This window comes from Panthera leo, chromosome A1 (assembly GCF_018350215.1).
Source record: "Panthera leo isolate Ple1 chromosome A1, P.leo_Ple1_pat1.1, whole genome shotgun sequence".
NCBI classification, from domain to species: Eukaryota; Metazoa; Chordata; class Mammalia; order Carnivora; family Felidae; genus Panthera; species Panthera leo.
Window position 1 is genome coordinate 2,306,210 of NC_056679.1, and position 16,370 is coordinate 2,322,579.

The 16,370-nt window shown below is 42.9% G+C and overlaps 1 protein-coding gene and 1 non-coding gene across 6 annotated transcripts in view; both read right to left on the reverse strand.

The window, feature by feature from the left end:
• The window catches only part of MICU2 (mitochondrial calcium uptake 2), a 142,375-nt gene that overhangs the window by 69,187 nt on the left and 56,818 nt on the right, over nucleotides 1–16,370 (reverse strand). For all 5 annotated transcript variants that reach the window (XM_042928483.1, XM_042928822.1, XM_042928568.1 and 2 more), the window contains 2 exons: nucleotides 9,625–9,656; nucleotides 9,434–9,509 (listed from right to left, as the gene is read on the reverse strand). In XM_042928483.1, the coding sequence (XP_042784417.1) occupies nucleotides 9,434–9,509; nucleotides 9,625–9,656 (108 nt within the window). The remainder of the gene's footprint in view (nucleotides 1–9,433; nucleotides 9,510–9,624; nucleotides 9,657–16,370) is intronic.
• On the reverse strand, nucleotides 3,969–4,053 carry TRNAR-UCG. The gene has a single exon. It is a non-coding gene; the product is annotated as a tRNA-Arg (tRNA).

Sequence of the window (16,370 nt, forward strand, 5' to 3'; positions counted from 1 at the left end):
TCAGAGAAAAACAAAAAACTGCTGTTGAGACCCTCTCCAAGATTTTTTTCTTGGTCTGTTTCCTGTAACTTCTTCTCCAGCCGCAGAAGGGAGGAGGAAGTAGATAAATACCCAGCAGGCGACATCAGGAAGACGGTGTTTGACTCCCCATCTGCAGGGTGGGAGTGGCAACGAGAGAAAGGGTTCCAAGAGATTTGCTGGGTTTCGATGCGGTGGGTGAAAAGCAGTCCTACCAAACGACACTAGAAATAAAGGTGCGGGTTTAGGGCAAGATGATGAGTTGGGTCTGGAATACGGGAAGCTCCAGGGAACTGAGAGTCGCGCGAGCAGGCATCGGGCAGCAGGCTGAGATACCGAAGTCTGGAGCTCAGGAGAGCGGCCTGGGCCGGAGACGGGGACACGGCCGGGGATCTGGGATCTGAGAGTCCCAGCGGCACACACGGATGCCAAACCAACGGGAGCAGGGGAACCGTAAGCGGACAGATCCTAGGGAGCACCGGTGTTGCGTGGCCAGGAGGAGGCAGAGAAACCGACGACAGAAAGAGAGGTACCAAGAGAACTGGGATCACGGAGTTTCAAAGAATCCAAGAGAACTCGTGGCACTTGGATTTGCCTAATAATAAAGAGATCTTTCCGGCCTTGACCTCAAGGCACGGTGGAGAAGCCTTACTTACGTTGTTCCCACCGTAACTGTGGAAGCAGAGACCGTTGCCTTCATCTTACAGAGGCAGTAGACACTAAAGAAACGTGCAAGCTCCCAGGGCACACAGGAGTGGTGAGGCTCCGGACCCCTTCCGTCCCCAGGGCCGGGGGCCCTCTTGCCAGCTCCAGAGTCGTGCAGCAGACGTGCTGCTGGAGGGACGGAGAACGCGAAGGGTTGGGCCCGACATCGCGGTCAGAGTGGAACGCTGGCCGGCACAGGAAAGCCCACGCTAAGGGAGGCCAGCGTTTGGAGGAACGGGGAGCTCGCGGCTCTCACTCTGCCCTTTCGCACGCAACCCTGCTGCGCGTGTCCCTGTCGGCTGCTTACCCTTCTTGCCATCATTCAGTCATACTCTGAGTCCCGATCTCCCTACTGGTCCTTCATTAACGAAGGCTGTGCTTTCATACGCTCCGGGGTCAATGGCAGGAAGTTAGGTTTCATTCCCCTCCTGCGGCTGCGCAGTGCAGATTATTTATTCCTTCTTGCTGACTTTGAAATGAATGCCATCGATATTGTCTATCCTTGCAGTCACTTATTCCTCTGGTTCCTCCTAAGCTCTCTTTCTCTCTGTCTCCTTTCCCCTATTTCTCACACTATTATCCTCGTGCACTTTACCTAAAGGAAAAAATATCAACCTTTCTGGTACGGACTTCCGTTTTGTTTTTCTAACAGTCCATCACGAAGGGCCTTCTCCCCAGCCATCTAGAAATACTGGCTTTTCATGCTTTTAGAAATCTTGGAAATGTACGATGCCCCTATTCTTTCTGGGAATATAAATAGTTCTCCAGCTATGTAAGGAACAGGGAGAGAGAACTACCCAACAGGAAAATGTGTGAGTAGGCTGATGAATTTATCTCCCTTGACAGTTACATATATATATATATATATATATATATATATATATATATATGTATATGTATATGTATATGTATTTGGGGAGAGAGAGAGTATATATTGGGGGGGAGAGAGACATACAGACATACAGGTGCCTGAAAGTAAAGAGAATAAAGAAGTTCCCGATCATCTCCCTCAGTGTCCTCTATATATCTGTAAAGATACACAGATTCACAGTCCTTCTCCTGGACACCAGAACCACGGTTTCTGGAAATGGCCACACTCTAAGAGAATCCTGACAGAATACTTCTCATGAGGATGCTTTTCCAATTCCTCATCTGCCAATATGCGAAAATGCTTCATGCATCTTGTGCTGCGAGCAGAGGCTGAATGAGGAGAACAGTGCTCTCAATTTCAAGAAGAGAATAAAACTTAAAAAAAAAAAACAAAACCCTCCCCCCAAAAGAAGAAGAGAATAAAGAAAACCTACAGATTTTTTTTCCCCTGCCTGAAGAATTAAGACCGTAAGTAAACACAGTTTTGGAAACCGTAATAACTGTCTTCCCTTCAAACCTCACCGCTGCTTCCGGGCCTGCATTATAATCCGTGTTACGGAAGCACTGCCACCACTCGCGACCTTCTCTCCACCAAGAAAAGGGGTGTCTGCCTACTGCTCTTTGAAATCTCAACCCCCGCGTCACACTTCAGGTCTCAAAGACATTGCCCTTCATCTGCCCAACAGCCTCCTACTTCCTTCCGAGATCCTTACATTTCGCCTTCAAACTCCATCCCCTCCCGTGAGATGGGCTTTCTCACTGCTTGCTCAGGACTGAGAGGTCAGCCCCTTCATTCAGACTCCCCCCATCAGAAGGGCCTGTTTGATTTCCCCAGTTTAGGTGGCTCATGGCTGAATTTCACGGAAGGTTTCCTAGGAGGAAACCCCTAGGATGGTAAGAAAACAACACGACAAAGTACGGGGTCCTAGAAGCCCTGGGGTGAGAGCAGGTAACAGCATCGGTACTGCCGGGGTCCTGGGCGTCGAGAATGCAGAATAGCTTCCCCGGGTCTGGTAACAGGGAGGTCACTGATGGTCCCGACGAGAGTGGTGTCGCCGGAGGGTGGGTGCTGGCCCAAGTGGGCAGGAGGATGCCTGGCCTGGCACGTGAGGAAGTGAGCACAACGCAGCCCAAAGGGCTTGGCTATGAAAAGGGCCGAGAAGTATGGAGAGAGCAGGAGGCAGATGTAGGGTCAGCGGAGGGAGGCTTTTCCTCAAAGATGGGAGATGTCCAGAGGTAGCTATGTAAGAAAGCACGACAGAGTGCGGGACAGAGAATGGGGCAGGGGAGGGAGTAACAGCAGGGTGAGAAGTCTCGAGAAGGCAACAGAAGAGGCCCAGCACCAATACGGGAGGCAGGCGGCCCTTCCCGTCACAGGGAACGGTGCTCCTGTCACATGGTGACGGTGACGGGGAGAGGACGCGGCTGTCCTGTCGGCTGCTGGAGACAGAGGCGGTAGCTTTGGAGGCACGGCCCCTTTACTTTATGCAAAGGAACAAAAGGTTTAAAATTCACAAAATTCTTCCGTGCACAGGACAGGATATACTTCACTGTGAATTCTACTAGTTTTAATAATTACCTTCATGATTGTGAACACAGAATATGATATGAGGCATATGTTCTTATAATCTACAGTCAGGTAGTGCAACTTAAAAACCTGTTTTGTGCACAAGGCTGCCAAGATCAGGTTTCTTTACTTTAAGGGACTTCATTTCATAGGTAATGAACTCTGAAATGACCACACACCACATAAAATACGGTAATACAGTGAATAACTTCAACTTAGAGAAGATCTAGGTCAGGAAAAGGAAAACTATTCTATAAAATAGCTGTGAGTCATTAGACCGATAAAATGTTGGTTACCAGGGGGCAAACATTTCACCTAGGATATTTTAGAAATATTTTAAGTCAAAAAAGTGTCTAAATGAAAAAGAAAATAAAATTACTTGGTGATAATTTCATGCTTTTATTCGGGTGTTGATAAAGTCAATGTATTCTTTCTAAAATTTATGACAGTGTATTTTGCTGATAAGTGATACCAATTATAACTGGGAAAAAGATCCATATAAAGTGCCAAACAGTTTTAACTGGAAAATAGTTGTAAAAACATGTAGTCTTCACACTTTCAATTCACAGAAAGGCTAACTCAGGTTTGTAACAAAAATATTCCAGAGACTCATTCAAATAGGTCAGAATAATTTGTCATCAGCAATGTCAATGTTAACATTAATTACCATGAAATATAATTAGCATGGAATGCAATTTTGATTTCTTTTAATGTTTATTTATTTTTGAGACAGAGAGAGACAGAGCATGAGCAGGGGAGGGGCAGAGAGAGAAGGAGACACAGAATCCGAAGCGGACTCCAGGCTCTGAGCCTGACGTGGGGCTCGAACCCACGAACCGAGAGATCGTGACCTGAGCCGAAGTCAGATGCTTTACCGACTGAGCCACCCAGGCGCCCCTGCAATGCAATCTTAGAGGAGTATCTGTTACGTGCCAGAGAACATTTAGGCAACATGCTAGGCAAACGACCACACGGAGTCTTCCTCTTAGAGAAGTTGTGGTTTAATTACAGATATGAGAGACGGCACAGTGAAACAAAATGAAAACATGAGAAAGCACAAGACCTCCGGTGGTTCCAGAGATGACTTTAACAGAGGAGGATGGCCAATGGGCAGGAAGCCGACGGGCGAGGGAAGTCTGGCCAGAACAGCAGGCGGCATTTAAGGCACTCCCCAAAGTGGGGCAGGTTAATGGCAGGGAATGAGGCCTGTGGAGGTTACTTCTCTGCAGGAGTGAAGTGTGCTTCTGAGGCCCTTGAAAATGAGTCTCTCGTGTGAGTACTACAGATTAATCTTTTATCTCTCAAACACTTTTCTCTTAAGATAAATTTTTTAAAGTGTATTTATTTATTCTGAGAGAGAGAGGAGAGAGAGCACGCATGTGCACAGGGCAGAGAAACAGGGAGAGAGAGAGAATCCCAACGCTGGGATCGAACTCACAAACCTTGCGATAATGACCTGAGACAAAATCGAGAACTGGACACTTAACCGAATGAGCCACGCAGGCACCCCTCTCTTAAAGTAACTTAAATTTTCTGTCTTCAGTTTTTATTTTATGAATTCCCCTTAAGAATAACTTTTAATTCCTAAAATTACCTATTTGTATTAATGCTTTATACGAATGCTGAATTAACCTCCTACTTAGACTAATATTCTGCCACAAGGTCAGAATTTTTCTGGAATTTGCCTTCCCCCTGCCCTGGCTTCCTTTCTTCAGGGGAAAATACAACCAGATAGAAAGTAACTAGTTTGGGGGCACCTGGGTGGCTCAGTCGGTTGAGCGTCCGACTTCAGCTCAGGTCATGATCTCACAGTTTGTGGATTCAAGCCCCGTGTCGGGCTCTGTGCCGACAGCTCAGAGCCTGGAGCCCGTTTCAGATTCTGTGTCTCCCTCTCCCTGTCTGTCCTTCCCCCGCTCATGCTCTGTCTCTGTTTCTCAAAAACAAATAAACATTAAAAAAAATTTAAAGTAAATGAGTTTATGTCTATAGATATCACTCAAGTTTTCACACCTGGTAAATATGATATTTTTCTTCAAGTCTCAAAATGCATTCAGAAAGTATCTGTCATGAAAGGATACCTCAAAGCTGCAGCTTTGATCTAAATATCAGTATTTGGGATTTAAATATTATACCTAAAACCACTCTAAAGTGCCAGATTAACGACAATTTCCTAAAATCTTTATTAACAATGACTTTAAAGGTATTACTTGTTTTAATTTATAAATTCACTAATAAGAGGCCAAGGTCTGGTTAACATTAAAATCTTACGAAAACATACAGCAATCACAACACTGCCAGTATTATCAGTTATAAACACAGCCCATGATCTTCGTCAGTTTTTGCGGCCATGTAGCAGATACTATAAATGTCACAAACATCTTACTTGATTACCTCCTTTCAACAAACCCATGAAGGTGGGCATTACTATCTTGTTTTAAAGGTGATGAAAATGAGGATGAAAGAGATTAAGTAACTACCCGAGGTCCTAAAACCAGGAAAAATTTGAATATAAGCCTGCGAGTCCAGAATATACCCTTATTCACTACCCAGAGACTACCTCCCAGGAAATTCCCACTTGACAAAAGTACATAGGGATGTTGTGGTGCCGACTGGAAGGAATCAGGTGAGGGCTGGGGTGGGGTGGTGTCACGTTTTGTATGAGGAGCACTCGTCAAATGTACGTAAAGTCTATGCGGTTCACCAGATGCCGACCCACTGACGTGCGAGCAGGATCGATGCTCGCTAATAATCAGCAGTTTGATTGCTGCTGCCTTCTTGCAGTTAGGGTGCCAATGTGCTCCCCTCTTTGTCACATTTTATTTTCCTTCTTGTGGAGCGTTACGTGATACACTTATGCTACGCTTACTTTAAAACTAACGCTGACATACAAAAACAAAGTGAAAACAAATGTTGATTTGGGAATGTTGTAAATCTCTCGAGCTAAATGGTCACAAGTCTTCTGCACTCAATAAAAGGGTCACGAACAACTGACTTGGAAATTACACGCGGAGCTTAATTCTCCAACTCCTTCCTCAGATAACAGGAGAGAACGTTATCTGTTATTCATTCATCGCCACCTTCAGGTGAACCCTTTTTCTACCTGTCACAGACTGGTCCTTACGTGAAAAGGACCACGCAGGTCCTCTGCCTACTTGTACGGGTGTATTTAAATATATTCCACCGACACTTACTGAAGTGAAATCCGACTTGAATACATAGGAGAGTAAAGCTAAAGGCTATTTAGGAAGTGCTTTTACTCCCCGTCTATGACTTTGGGCAGGTTACGTAACCTCTTTGCGCCTCAATTAACTCATCTAGAACACGGGAGTATGAAACGAAGGTACCTTCCTCAAAGGAACGATGAGGACTGAACACGGTAATACGTGTAGAGGGCTACGCATACGATGTGATACGTAGGAAGCCTTCAGTAAATATTTCCGGTATTCAAGTTGTTACTGAGCATGTGCATTTGTTTGGAAGCACTTCTGGCACCGCACCGCCAGGCCGCTCCCCTGGGTGAGCCCCCGACCGACCACCCCTTCTCAGGCCGCTTAAAGGGCTCCTCCTCTTCTGCCCGCTCATTAAACTGACCTGATCTATCTCGGGGCCTCTTCTCCCCTCAGTGCTTCCTACGTGGTCACATCTGCCACCGTGGCTTCCAGTGCCATTTTCGATGATGATAAGAAAATCTGAACGCCTTATGTCCTAAACTGGACTCATTCTCTGCCCCCCCCACCCCCCACCCCCTTCGCTCTTTCCCCTACGATCCACGTATCCTGGTGAATGGCGCAATCATTCGCCTAAACCAGAAATCTGGGCATCGGACATGTTTCCTTCTTCTTCCTCCCTCTCATATCCAGTCAGTCATTAAGGCCCATCACTCGATCACCAAAGATCACCAAAATATCTGGCAAATCTACACTCTTCTCTCCATTTCCATTCCCTCCTCTCCAGCATACAACCTCTTACCTTATTGTGAACCCTCCTCATTGCTTCTTCTGCTCCCTCGTCACTCCATTCACTAGCCAGCTGCCAGAGTGATTGCTCTCATCTGTCACTTGCTTACTTTAAACTCAAGGGCAGCCCACGGTTCTTAGGATGAGGGCTAAACTCTTTAACACACCCTCTACAGGTACCTAAGATTGAGGTTCTGCCTACCTCTCGGCCGACCTCCAACTGCCCTCGGCAGCTTCACACCCCTCCAAAATGGCGCCTGTCCTCTGTGTTTACACATCTGCATGCTGGTCTATGCTTCATCTCTCCTGACTCAACCAGTCTCCCACTCCTCTACTCCTACCCAAACTTTCTTACTGTGCCCTGAAATTCTCTCCGCAGTAAACATCTTTCACCTCTTCATTCACCGTATGCGTGGTCTTGCCTTATCTGAAACCTGGATCTCCGCTAAGGACTTCTGAAAGGGAGGTTACTCATTTTTTCCCGCCTCACTGCTAATTCTAGACCTTTTTTCTTCTAACCTCTTAACAAAAATTTCTGTTCTCCTGAGGCAAATGTCATCCGGCTGGGCCACTGTCTGTTTTCCCTTTCAGCGGTCATCTACCAAAGTGCCCTCTCCCCATCTCTCAGTCGCCCAAGGCTTTAGTAGCTGGTTCACGGTCCATCTCTCCGATCACACTCTCTCACATCCTTGAGAACTAATTCTTGAGATTCGAATTCCAGGACTATACCTAGAACCCCGAAATCACCCAGAACCGTTTCACCTCTGAAATCGTAAACCTCGGCACCTTACTCGTTGACTGCCAGCTCTGTTCTGCTCTGGGACTCCTACTAGAGCTGGCTTTCAACCTCACTGGCAGATCTCACTTCCCTGTTCCACTTTCTTCTTTTCATTTCCCCTTTCCTTTCTTTTGCAATTCGACTTTCTTCTCTATTATCTTGCTCAGATTCCATGGCTCATTACTTAAAACCTCTTTCCCCTCAACATCCTGAATTCCCTAGCCTGTGACCCTTCTCCTACCCATTCGCTCAGCAAAATCCTAACTCTAATACAGCTGTCCAACATTTCGACTCCTACCTGTAGCCGGCAGGAGAATCGTCCCATCACCGCACTGACTGGTGACTATTCTTTCATGACCGACGCTATCTTCCGTCGGCCCCTTGAGGTCCCTTTTTCGATCCCTTGAGGTTTCCTAGGACTCTCTGGTTGGGTCTCTTTCCTAATCACAGAAGCTACCTTGAACCTTCTTTCTGCACACGTCCTACTTTATAAAAACAATCAAAGCTATCCAAAACAACCTGCTTCAGGTTCCTGCCACTGAATTTGCAAAATCTGCATGAAACACCCACCTGTATACATCCTTTCTTACTGGTGCAATGGAAAAGCTGTGCACCCTGTGGAATGCTGATCCTCCCATTGGTGCTCTGAAGACAATCCCTTCTCTCCCATTTTCCAGGAGTCTGTCCCACTCATACTTCCTTTCTCTCATTTCCTATCTCTCCCTCTCATCAACAGGAAACGTGCTCAAGTCTCTTGGTCTAACATGAACCAACATTCCCTTGGTCTGTCTCCGTCCCCAGCTACTGCCCTCTAATTCCTTTTGATCACACCCAGGTCTCTCAAGTGGTCTGAACTTAATTTTCTCTTCCCCTAACACTTTCTCCTCTTGGCTTCTGTGTTAACATTAGCTTGATTCTCTTTCGCTTCTTTGATCGCTCTGCCCTAGTCTCTTTCTTGGGCACGGCTTCCTCTTCTACTGCCTTAAATGGTGGTATTCCTCTGGATCTCTCTGAGGCCTTCTCTTCTCACTTTAGATACCCGGCCCCGTTCCTCCTCCCCAGACTTTAATTAAAATTGTAAATCGCTCAGAGAGTTTGAGAAAATTATTTCTTACTTGATGAGTATTTTATTATTTAAAAACATCTATTAAAGAACATGGTATTAAAGCATTTTCTATGTAGATTCTCTACTGTATGCAGACCTCACAACTTAATTCCTTAATAATACCCCGGTTAAATAAAACATATAAATAGAAAATTTTTTTAATAATTCTTTTTCTTTTTTCATGTTTATTTGTTTTTGAGAGAGAGAGAGAGAGAGAGAGCGAGCATGAGTAGGGAAGGGGCAGAGAGAGAGAGAGGAAGACACAGAATCTGAAGCAGGCTCTAGGCTCCGAGCTGTCACCACAGAGCCTGACGTGGGGCTTGAACTCATGAACCGTGAGCTCATGACTTGAGCCAAAGTCAGGCACTCAATCAACTGAGCCACCCAGGCACCCCAAACACATAAACAGAAATTTAACAACAAATCAAAATTACCTTTATCGCCAAGGTCTCTAAAAAAGGTTGATCCACGACAAGCTGGTTGGGTTCCTGCCAGTATATCCTCGATATCCTTTGAATACACATTAAAATCTTTAAGTTTAACTTATAAAAGTACATTTTCTATGTCACCAAAAAACAAATGAAAAGAAATAAAGAAAGAACTTTCTCCCACACATACTACTTACCTTTTTGGTCAGCTTCTTCACTGAAGTTTTACCTATAGCAAAAAAGAAACATTATTTAGTATCCATATTACTTGGTAAAACTCAACTTCCACTAACAAAGAAAATCATTTAAAAGACAAAATAAACAACTAAATATTTGTTAAAAAAAAAAAACTTGTCAATTTTGCTAATATCCTTATATCAAAGTTGTGAGCCAAGGAATTCTAAGTCTAAACACAAAGATACGTGGGTTCTTGTAAGACCTAGTTTTCAATTTCACTCACCCTACTTCAGACATGTAAAATCTTATCACCATTTTTATACTTCTCTTAGTTGTCTGTATCATAAATTCTTGCCAAGATGATTTAAAAATTCTTTTTGCTTTCACTGATTAAAAACATACACATTTGTGTTTTAGAAAGCTACCTTTTTGAACCCTGAAAAGTTCTTTAAAGTTTACAGCTCTTCAGTCAATTTAAAAGTCTAGCCAACATGACTATCCATTCTAAAGTAATGTCATTTTTAACAGTTTCCAACTGGATAACAGAGAATTAAAATTCTTGGGGCCCCTATGTGGCACAGTTGGTTGAGCATCTGGCTCTTGATTTCAGCTCAAGTCATAATCCCAGGGACGTGGGACTGAGCTCCGAGTTGGGGGCTCCATGCTCCAAGCGTGGAGCCTGCTTAAGATTCTCTCTCTTTCCCTCTCTTCTTCTGCCCCTCTCCTCTGCTCTCTCTCTCTAAAATTAACCAAACAAACAAAAAAAACCCAAAAATTCTTTCAGGTGTTTAGCCATCTTTTTTACTGCTCACAGCATTTTCCTCTGACCCACTATAATTCTAAAGCAATCAGTTGCTTCTTTTGTTGAGACTTATTCTGATGACAGCCTCAAGTCACTTATCCATCTGGAATACTGAAAAATGTTCTCCAGTACTTTGTTTCCCGCATAAGCCATGTGCATCACAAACTCCCCCTTCTGCTCTCAAGATTATCTTATATATGAGGTTCCCTCAGTACAATGAAACGGTCTATGAAAGTTTAGGTGACGGGTTAAAAAAATAAATATTTTTACACGTGCCTTTTCTGTAGCGTGGGATGCTTAATTTGGACTATAAATCTACCGGGGATGAATTCTATCATTTGGCATTAATAAACCATCAAGATTTTAGCTTTGCACTATTAATAAAGACAGTAGCTGTGAATATGACGGTCTCATTTTTAGAAACATCTATGACCATGTTTATAAAATTAGATGTTACTATTCTGGGATAATTTTAAACTATTATGTGTTACCCAATGACAAAGAACCCTAGATTCTAATATTAGGTGCTAATATACCATTAGATTATCAAATAGACAAAACTTATCATTTAATTTACAAACCTAAGGGTTTGTGTGAATGTGTGGTAATACAATGCCGATAACAAACCCCAGAAAACTATGTAATACGTGTATTTTATCTGCCTCTGCTATATTCTATTAAAAAAAGAAATTGATCATGATTCACTTACCTTATATTGTTTTTAAAGTCATATTCACATTTATTCATTACTATGGGCAGTTTTATTTTTAGACAATTAAGGTTAGTCCCCAAAAAGACTAATCCTCGTACCCAACTGAAAATGTATTCTAGGAAGTAATAAATGACAATCTTGAAGGTGACAATATGGGTGGTTTCTAAGTAATAAAACTATGTCTAAAGGGTCTTATATTTGCTTCATAGCTAGATTTTTTTTTTTTTTGGTCTTTTAAAATCTTTGTTAAAAAAATGCTCTACTTGAAACCAAGTGAGGAAAGAAGGTAGCATTTGCTTCCCTGCATCTAGAAGTCTTGATGTCAACAGCTAAGTCAGTAAAATTCAGTACTAGATGGAAAAATACAACAATAAAGTCATGAACCAATTGATAATATATTGGTAATATAACACCAGAATCACAGGTAAGAACTAAATTCTAAAACCTTATCAAGGCAGATTCCATCTCTGTCCTTTCCTTAATGTAGCCCAGTGATTAGCATTTAAATATTTATTGAATGAGTAACTGAATAAGAGTTAGAAGATTCCAGAATGTCTTCTTATTCAGATCCTTGCCTTTCAGTGGTTAATAAATTATAATCCTCATTTTACAAATAAGACAAATAAGGCCTACTGATGTGCAAGAGGAATTAGGTCACAATATGGGCAATGAAGGGTTTCTCACCCAGGGTTTTCAAAATCTGGTGTTAGATGCCTTGAGCGCTATTAAAGTAGTAATTGGGAACCTGTGGACCACTCTCAACATGTCAGGAAATTTCACAGAACTGAATGATTAAGCATGAGGTGGCTAGAGAAGCAACACTGGCTATTTCGTGTGGATTACAAGTTCTGCTTGGTATTTGAATAGGCATTTGATTATACAAAATGGAGAAACCATGTACCTAATGAACATCTCTCGTAAAAAAACATTTTTTAATGGAATCAATAATTAGAAAATGACATGTTAGCTGCCAAAAAGGGATCGCTCTCTTACATCAAACTCATTTTTAGATTAAAAAAAGAAAAAAAAAGTCACAGCTACTGGGGGTGAATGCCTAATCTCTTTTGTTTCCTCTTTCTCCAACTTAATAAACTTTTCCTTGAGTAAGAGAAGGGGTTGTGGTGCTTCAAACCCAGAACGCTCTGGCAGGTCTCTCCAGCAGGGGGATGTCTCGCCCAGGTACGCCCCCTTGTGTACCACTTGTTCATATGCTGTACCAACGAGGAGACCGGAGATCAAAACAAGAGGTCCGTGGTCTGATCTGTAGTATGATGAGCCATGACCTTTATTCTTCTGACAGCAATTATAACATCAGGACATATTTATTAAATAAACCCAAATATATTTGGACACATTTTTCTATTTAAGAATAAGGAATAAAACCCATCTGTAAATAATCTAATTTTCCTTCAGGTTTTTCTGATTTTTTTTTTTTTTGGATCTGTTTTTTGGAGGGAGGGGAAAATTCCTGCGTTTCTTTCTTTAATTATTTCTACCTTCACACACATAAAAAACCCAGCCTTACTATATCATCGCTATTCCATATATACTCCTGCAGTCATATATGGAAATAACAGAATGGGGGAAAACAGCAACAAAGGTAGATCTAGAGTTGAGACTGTGATGTTTTATTAAATGAGCATGAAGCGTGGAAAATACATTGTGGCTTTTCTTGGCAGGGGAAAGCATAGATCTTGAAGATCTATGAAGCACCGTGATGGAATTCTGGCTCAGGAAGTAGAATGTTTTTAAAGGTCTCCACTTCTCCTAGAGCTTCCACCATGTGGCTTTCACCGTTTACAGAGGATTTCTGAAGTAAAACTAGGGAACAAGCACATCTTGTTACAGGCAAACAGCCATTTTAATACTTAAAGTAAGTAAAACTGCATTCATACACACTAAGTACCGTCAGCGGTCAAACGCTAGCCAAAGTAGCGTTATTTGATGATTGTAACTGTAAAACATTATTAACGGTATCTAATTCCATTTCATTTTGCTGGAAGTAAGTGGGCTTTCGACACATAGAAATTAGACAACAGAGACACTGCCATCGTACCTTTTGCATGAATATATGGAACACCTTGGCATCGATGTTAGAATCACTACATGGCAGGACTAGTTACTCCAACACTCGCTTGAATCCAATCACGGCTAATATGGAAACCGAGGCAGAAAATGACACACTAGCAAAACAACTAAACTTCCCAATATCAGCAATAAAAGTGAAAACTGGAGGAAAAAAAGGAGGGCCAATTAAATGGCGTCATTTCCCTTCAACAGAGCACGTGGCTTGCTTACTTCTGCTGGAATAAATACAGGAATAGATACCCTCTGGTTGGTATTTCTTCTAGAGGGAGACAAATGGTGATCTCCTGAGAGGTCTAAAATTGGCCTACTTGTCAACTTTGCCAAACTGCTCTTCGAATACATTTAAATTGGTTTTGAAGGGAAAAAAAGGTGACTCTTTTTTTGCAACCTCAAGTAGTGTGAAATAATAAGAACTACATTATAAACAGCAAATTATTTAATTCCAGTTTAAAAGCTGATGTAGGGGCAGCTGGGTGGCTCAGTCGGTTGAGCGTCCCACGTCGGCTCAGGTCATGATCTCACCGTTCGTGGGTTCGAGCCCCGCTCCGGGCTCTGTGCTGACAGCTCGGAGCCTGGAGCCTGGAGCCTGCTTCCCATTCTGTGTCTCCCTCTTTCTCTGCCCCTCCCCCTCTTGTGCTCTGTCTCTCTTCCTCTCAAAAATAAATAAATAAACATAAAAAAAAAACTTTAAAAAAAAGCTGATGTAAAGGGGGAAATACAGCAGCTAAGAAACTAAAGGGGAGAGGGGAATATATGGAAAGCTTCTCCAAATAAGAAATGCTGACGTTAACATCTGAAGGATTAGCATGAATCAGCTCAGTACTGACGCCCAGAGAGTTGGGAGCTCTAGGAACAGGGAGGAGAGCCTGCCAGTCACTTCTATCGTGATGAGGAGGGAGGAGAGGGGCAGGGTCATGCAAGTAGTTTTGGTGGCAGGAAGCCGGCAACTGCTATCTGAAGACTTTGATCTTCTCTTTGAGTAAGTGACCAGGTAGTTTGCTAGAACTCGTAGGAAAAAGTGTAAGAAACAGCATGTGTGCATCAGAGATTGCAAGAAGAAAGAAAAGCAACAGACTTTTGTATGGGGAGGCTATATCCTGTGACCCTGATAAGTCACTTATTTTAGTAGTTTTATTTGTAATTGCTTTTGTAATTGTCTACGTAGATAATCATGTCTCTGAACAAAGACAGCATTAGCTCTTCCTTTTAAACCTGTAGGTCTCCTTTCTTTTTCTGGCCTTTCGGCACCGGTGAGGACTTCCGGTACAGTGTTGAATACGAGTGGCGGAGTGGACAGCCTTGCCTCGTTCTTGACCTTTGGGGCAAAGTGGTCAACCCTTCACCATTAAAAGTGATTGTAGCAACTGGCTTCATGTCCATATGGCATTTGGGGATCTAGCCTCAAAAGCGCCATACTGTCACTTCCACACATGTTCTGTGAATTGAGGCAAGGGGAGGGGACACAGGCTCCACCTCTTGATGGCAAAGCTGTGGAAGACCATATGGGAACAGAAATACTGTTGCAGCCATTTTTGGAAATACAATCTGCCACAGCATCTTGACCAATTTATCACCTATGTGCAATCTGGGCTGTGTTCTTCACTAAAGGAAATTCTATCCAGTCTTCTCATACCCTCTGGTAAGTCCTGAGCACTCTTAGCCCCACTGACCTCTCCACTGAAACTTTAATACTGAAGACAGTCTATTACCCAGACTCTCAGGCTGTAAATTCCACTAACACAATAGCACTATCTGTTTTATTCACCGCTATATCCCAACATCCAACACAGTGCTTGTGGGCTTTAAACCTGTTCTTCTCACTCGGGAAAATGCATACTCACTGGTTGGGGGTGAGTTGGTGATGAGCCAGGGGGCATGGAGGTCTCAAGTTACTTGCCATCATGCAGTCTGACAACTAAGGGAATCCTTATTGGGCTCCATTTTAGCTGTGCATGTGTTTATAAGAAAGCGCAGGGTAGAAATGTTTATGTGTGTAGAGCAACCAATTGGAAAAAATTTGGTACTTTTGTATAGTGTTCAAATGCTGTTAGAGTAGATTACACTTAGAGCCCTGGTCTACACAGGTACTGACCTCATGTTTAACTGGAAGAATGAGAATGAGACTTCTTTTCTAAGTGAGTCTTAGAAGCCTAACACAGCAGTTATTTTTTGGAAAATGAATTTATCATCAATCTGTGCTTTTAAAACATTTCATCATATAAAAACCAAGCTACTTCCTATGAATCAATTCACTTTTCTACTAGAATTGCACTAGATGGATGCTTTGATTTACATATCTGTTAGACCCACAAGGAGTTCTCTGGTATTAAAAAAGCACGTAGGGTCTTGTGTTTATTATTTTAGTGTCTCCATTTATGTTTTATTTTAAAAAATATTTATTTGAGAGACTGGATGTGTGTGCACACGCTCAGGGGAGGGGCAGAGAGAGAGAATCCCAAGCAGGGTCCGTGCTGTCAGCACAGAGCCTGACATGGGTCTTGATCCCATGAAGATCATGACTTGAGCTGAAAGCAAGAGCTGGTTTAACCAAATGAGCCACCCAAGTGCCCCTCCATTTACGTTTTCTAAACTTTAATAATTTTAATATTAATACTTAAATTTTTTTTTTCAACATTTATTTATCACTGAGAGAGAGAGAGAGAGAGAGAGAGAGACAGAGAGACAGAGAGACAGAGCATGAGATGGGAGGGGCAGAGAGAGGGGGAGACACAGAATCCAAAGCACACTCCAGGCTCTGAGCTGTCAGCACAGAACCCTACGCGGGGCTCAAACCCACGAACCATGAGATCATGACCTGAGCTGAAGTCGGACGCTTAACCGACTGAACCACCCAGGTGCCCCAATATTAATACTTTCAATTGGGTACAAGGATTGCATTTTACACATGTATTTTGTAAACCTTTATTATGATATATTTCATATGCCACAAAATCCATCCATTTAGGCTGCACAGTTCGACGGTTTTGTGTACGCACAGAGTTGTATAGTCATCAACCACCACAATCTAATTTCAGAACATGACATCACCCGAAAACAATGCAAAACCACTGGCAGTCACTGCTCCGCCCCCATTGCTAGGCAACCACCAATCTACTTTCCGTCCCTACAGATCTGCCTATTCTGGACATCTCATAAAAATGGAT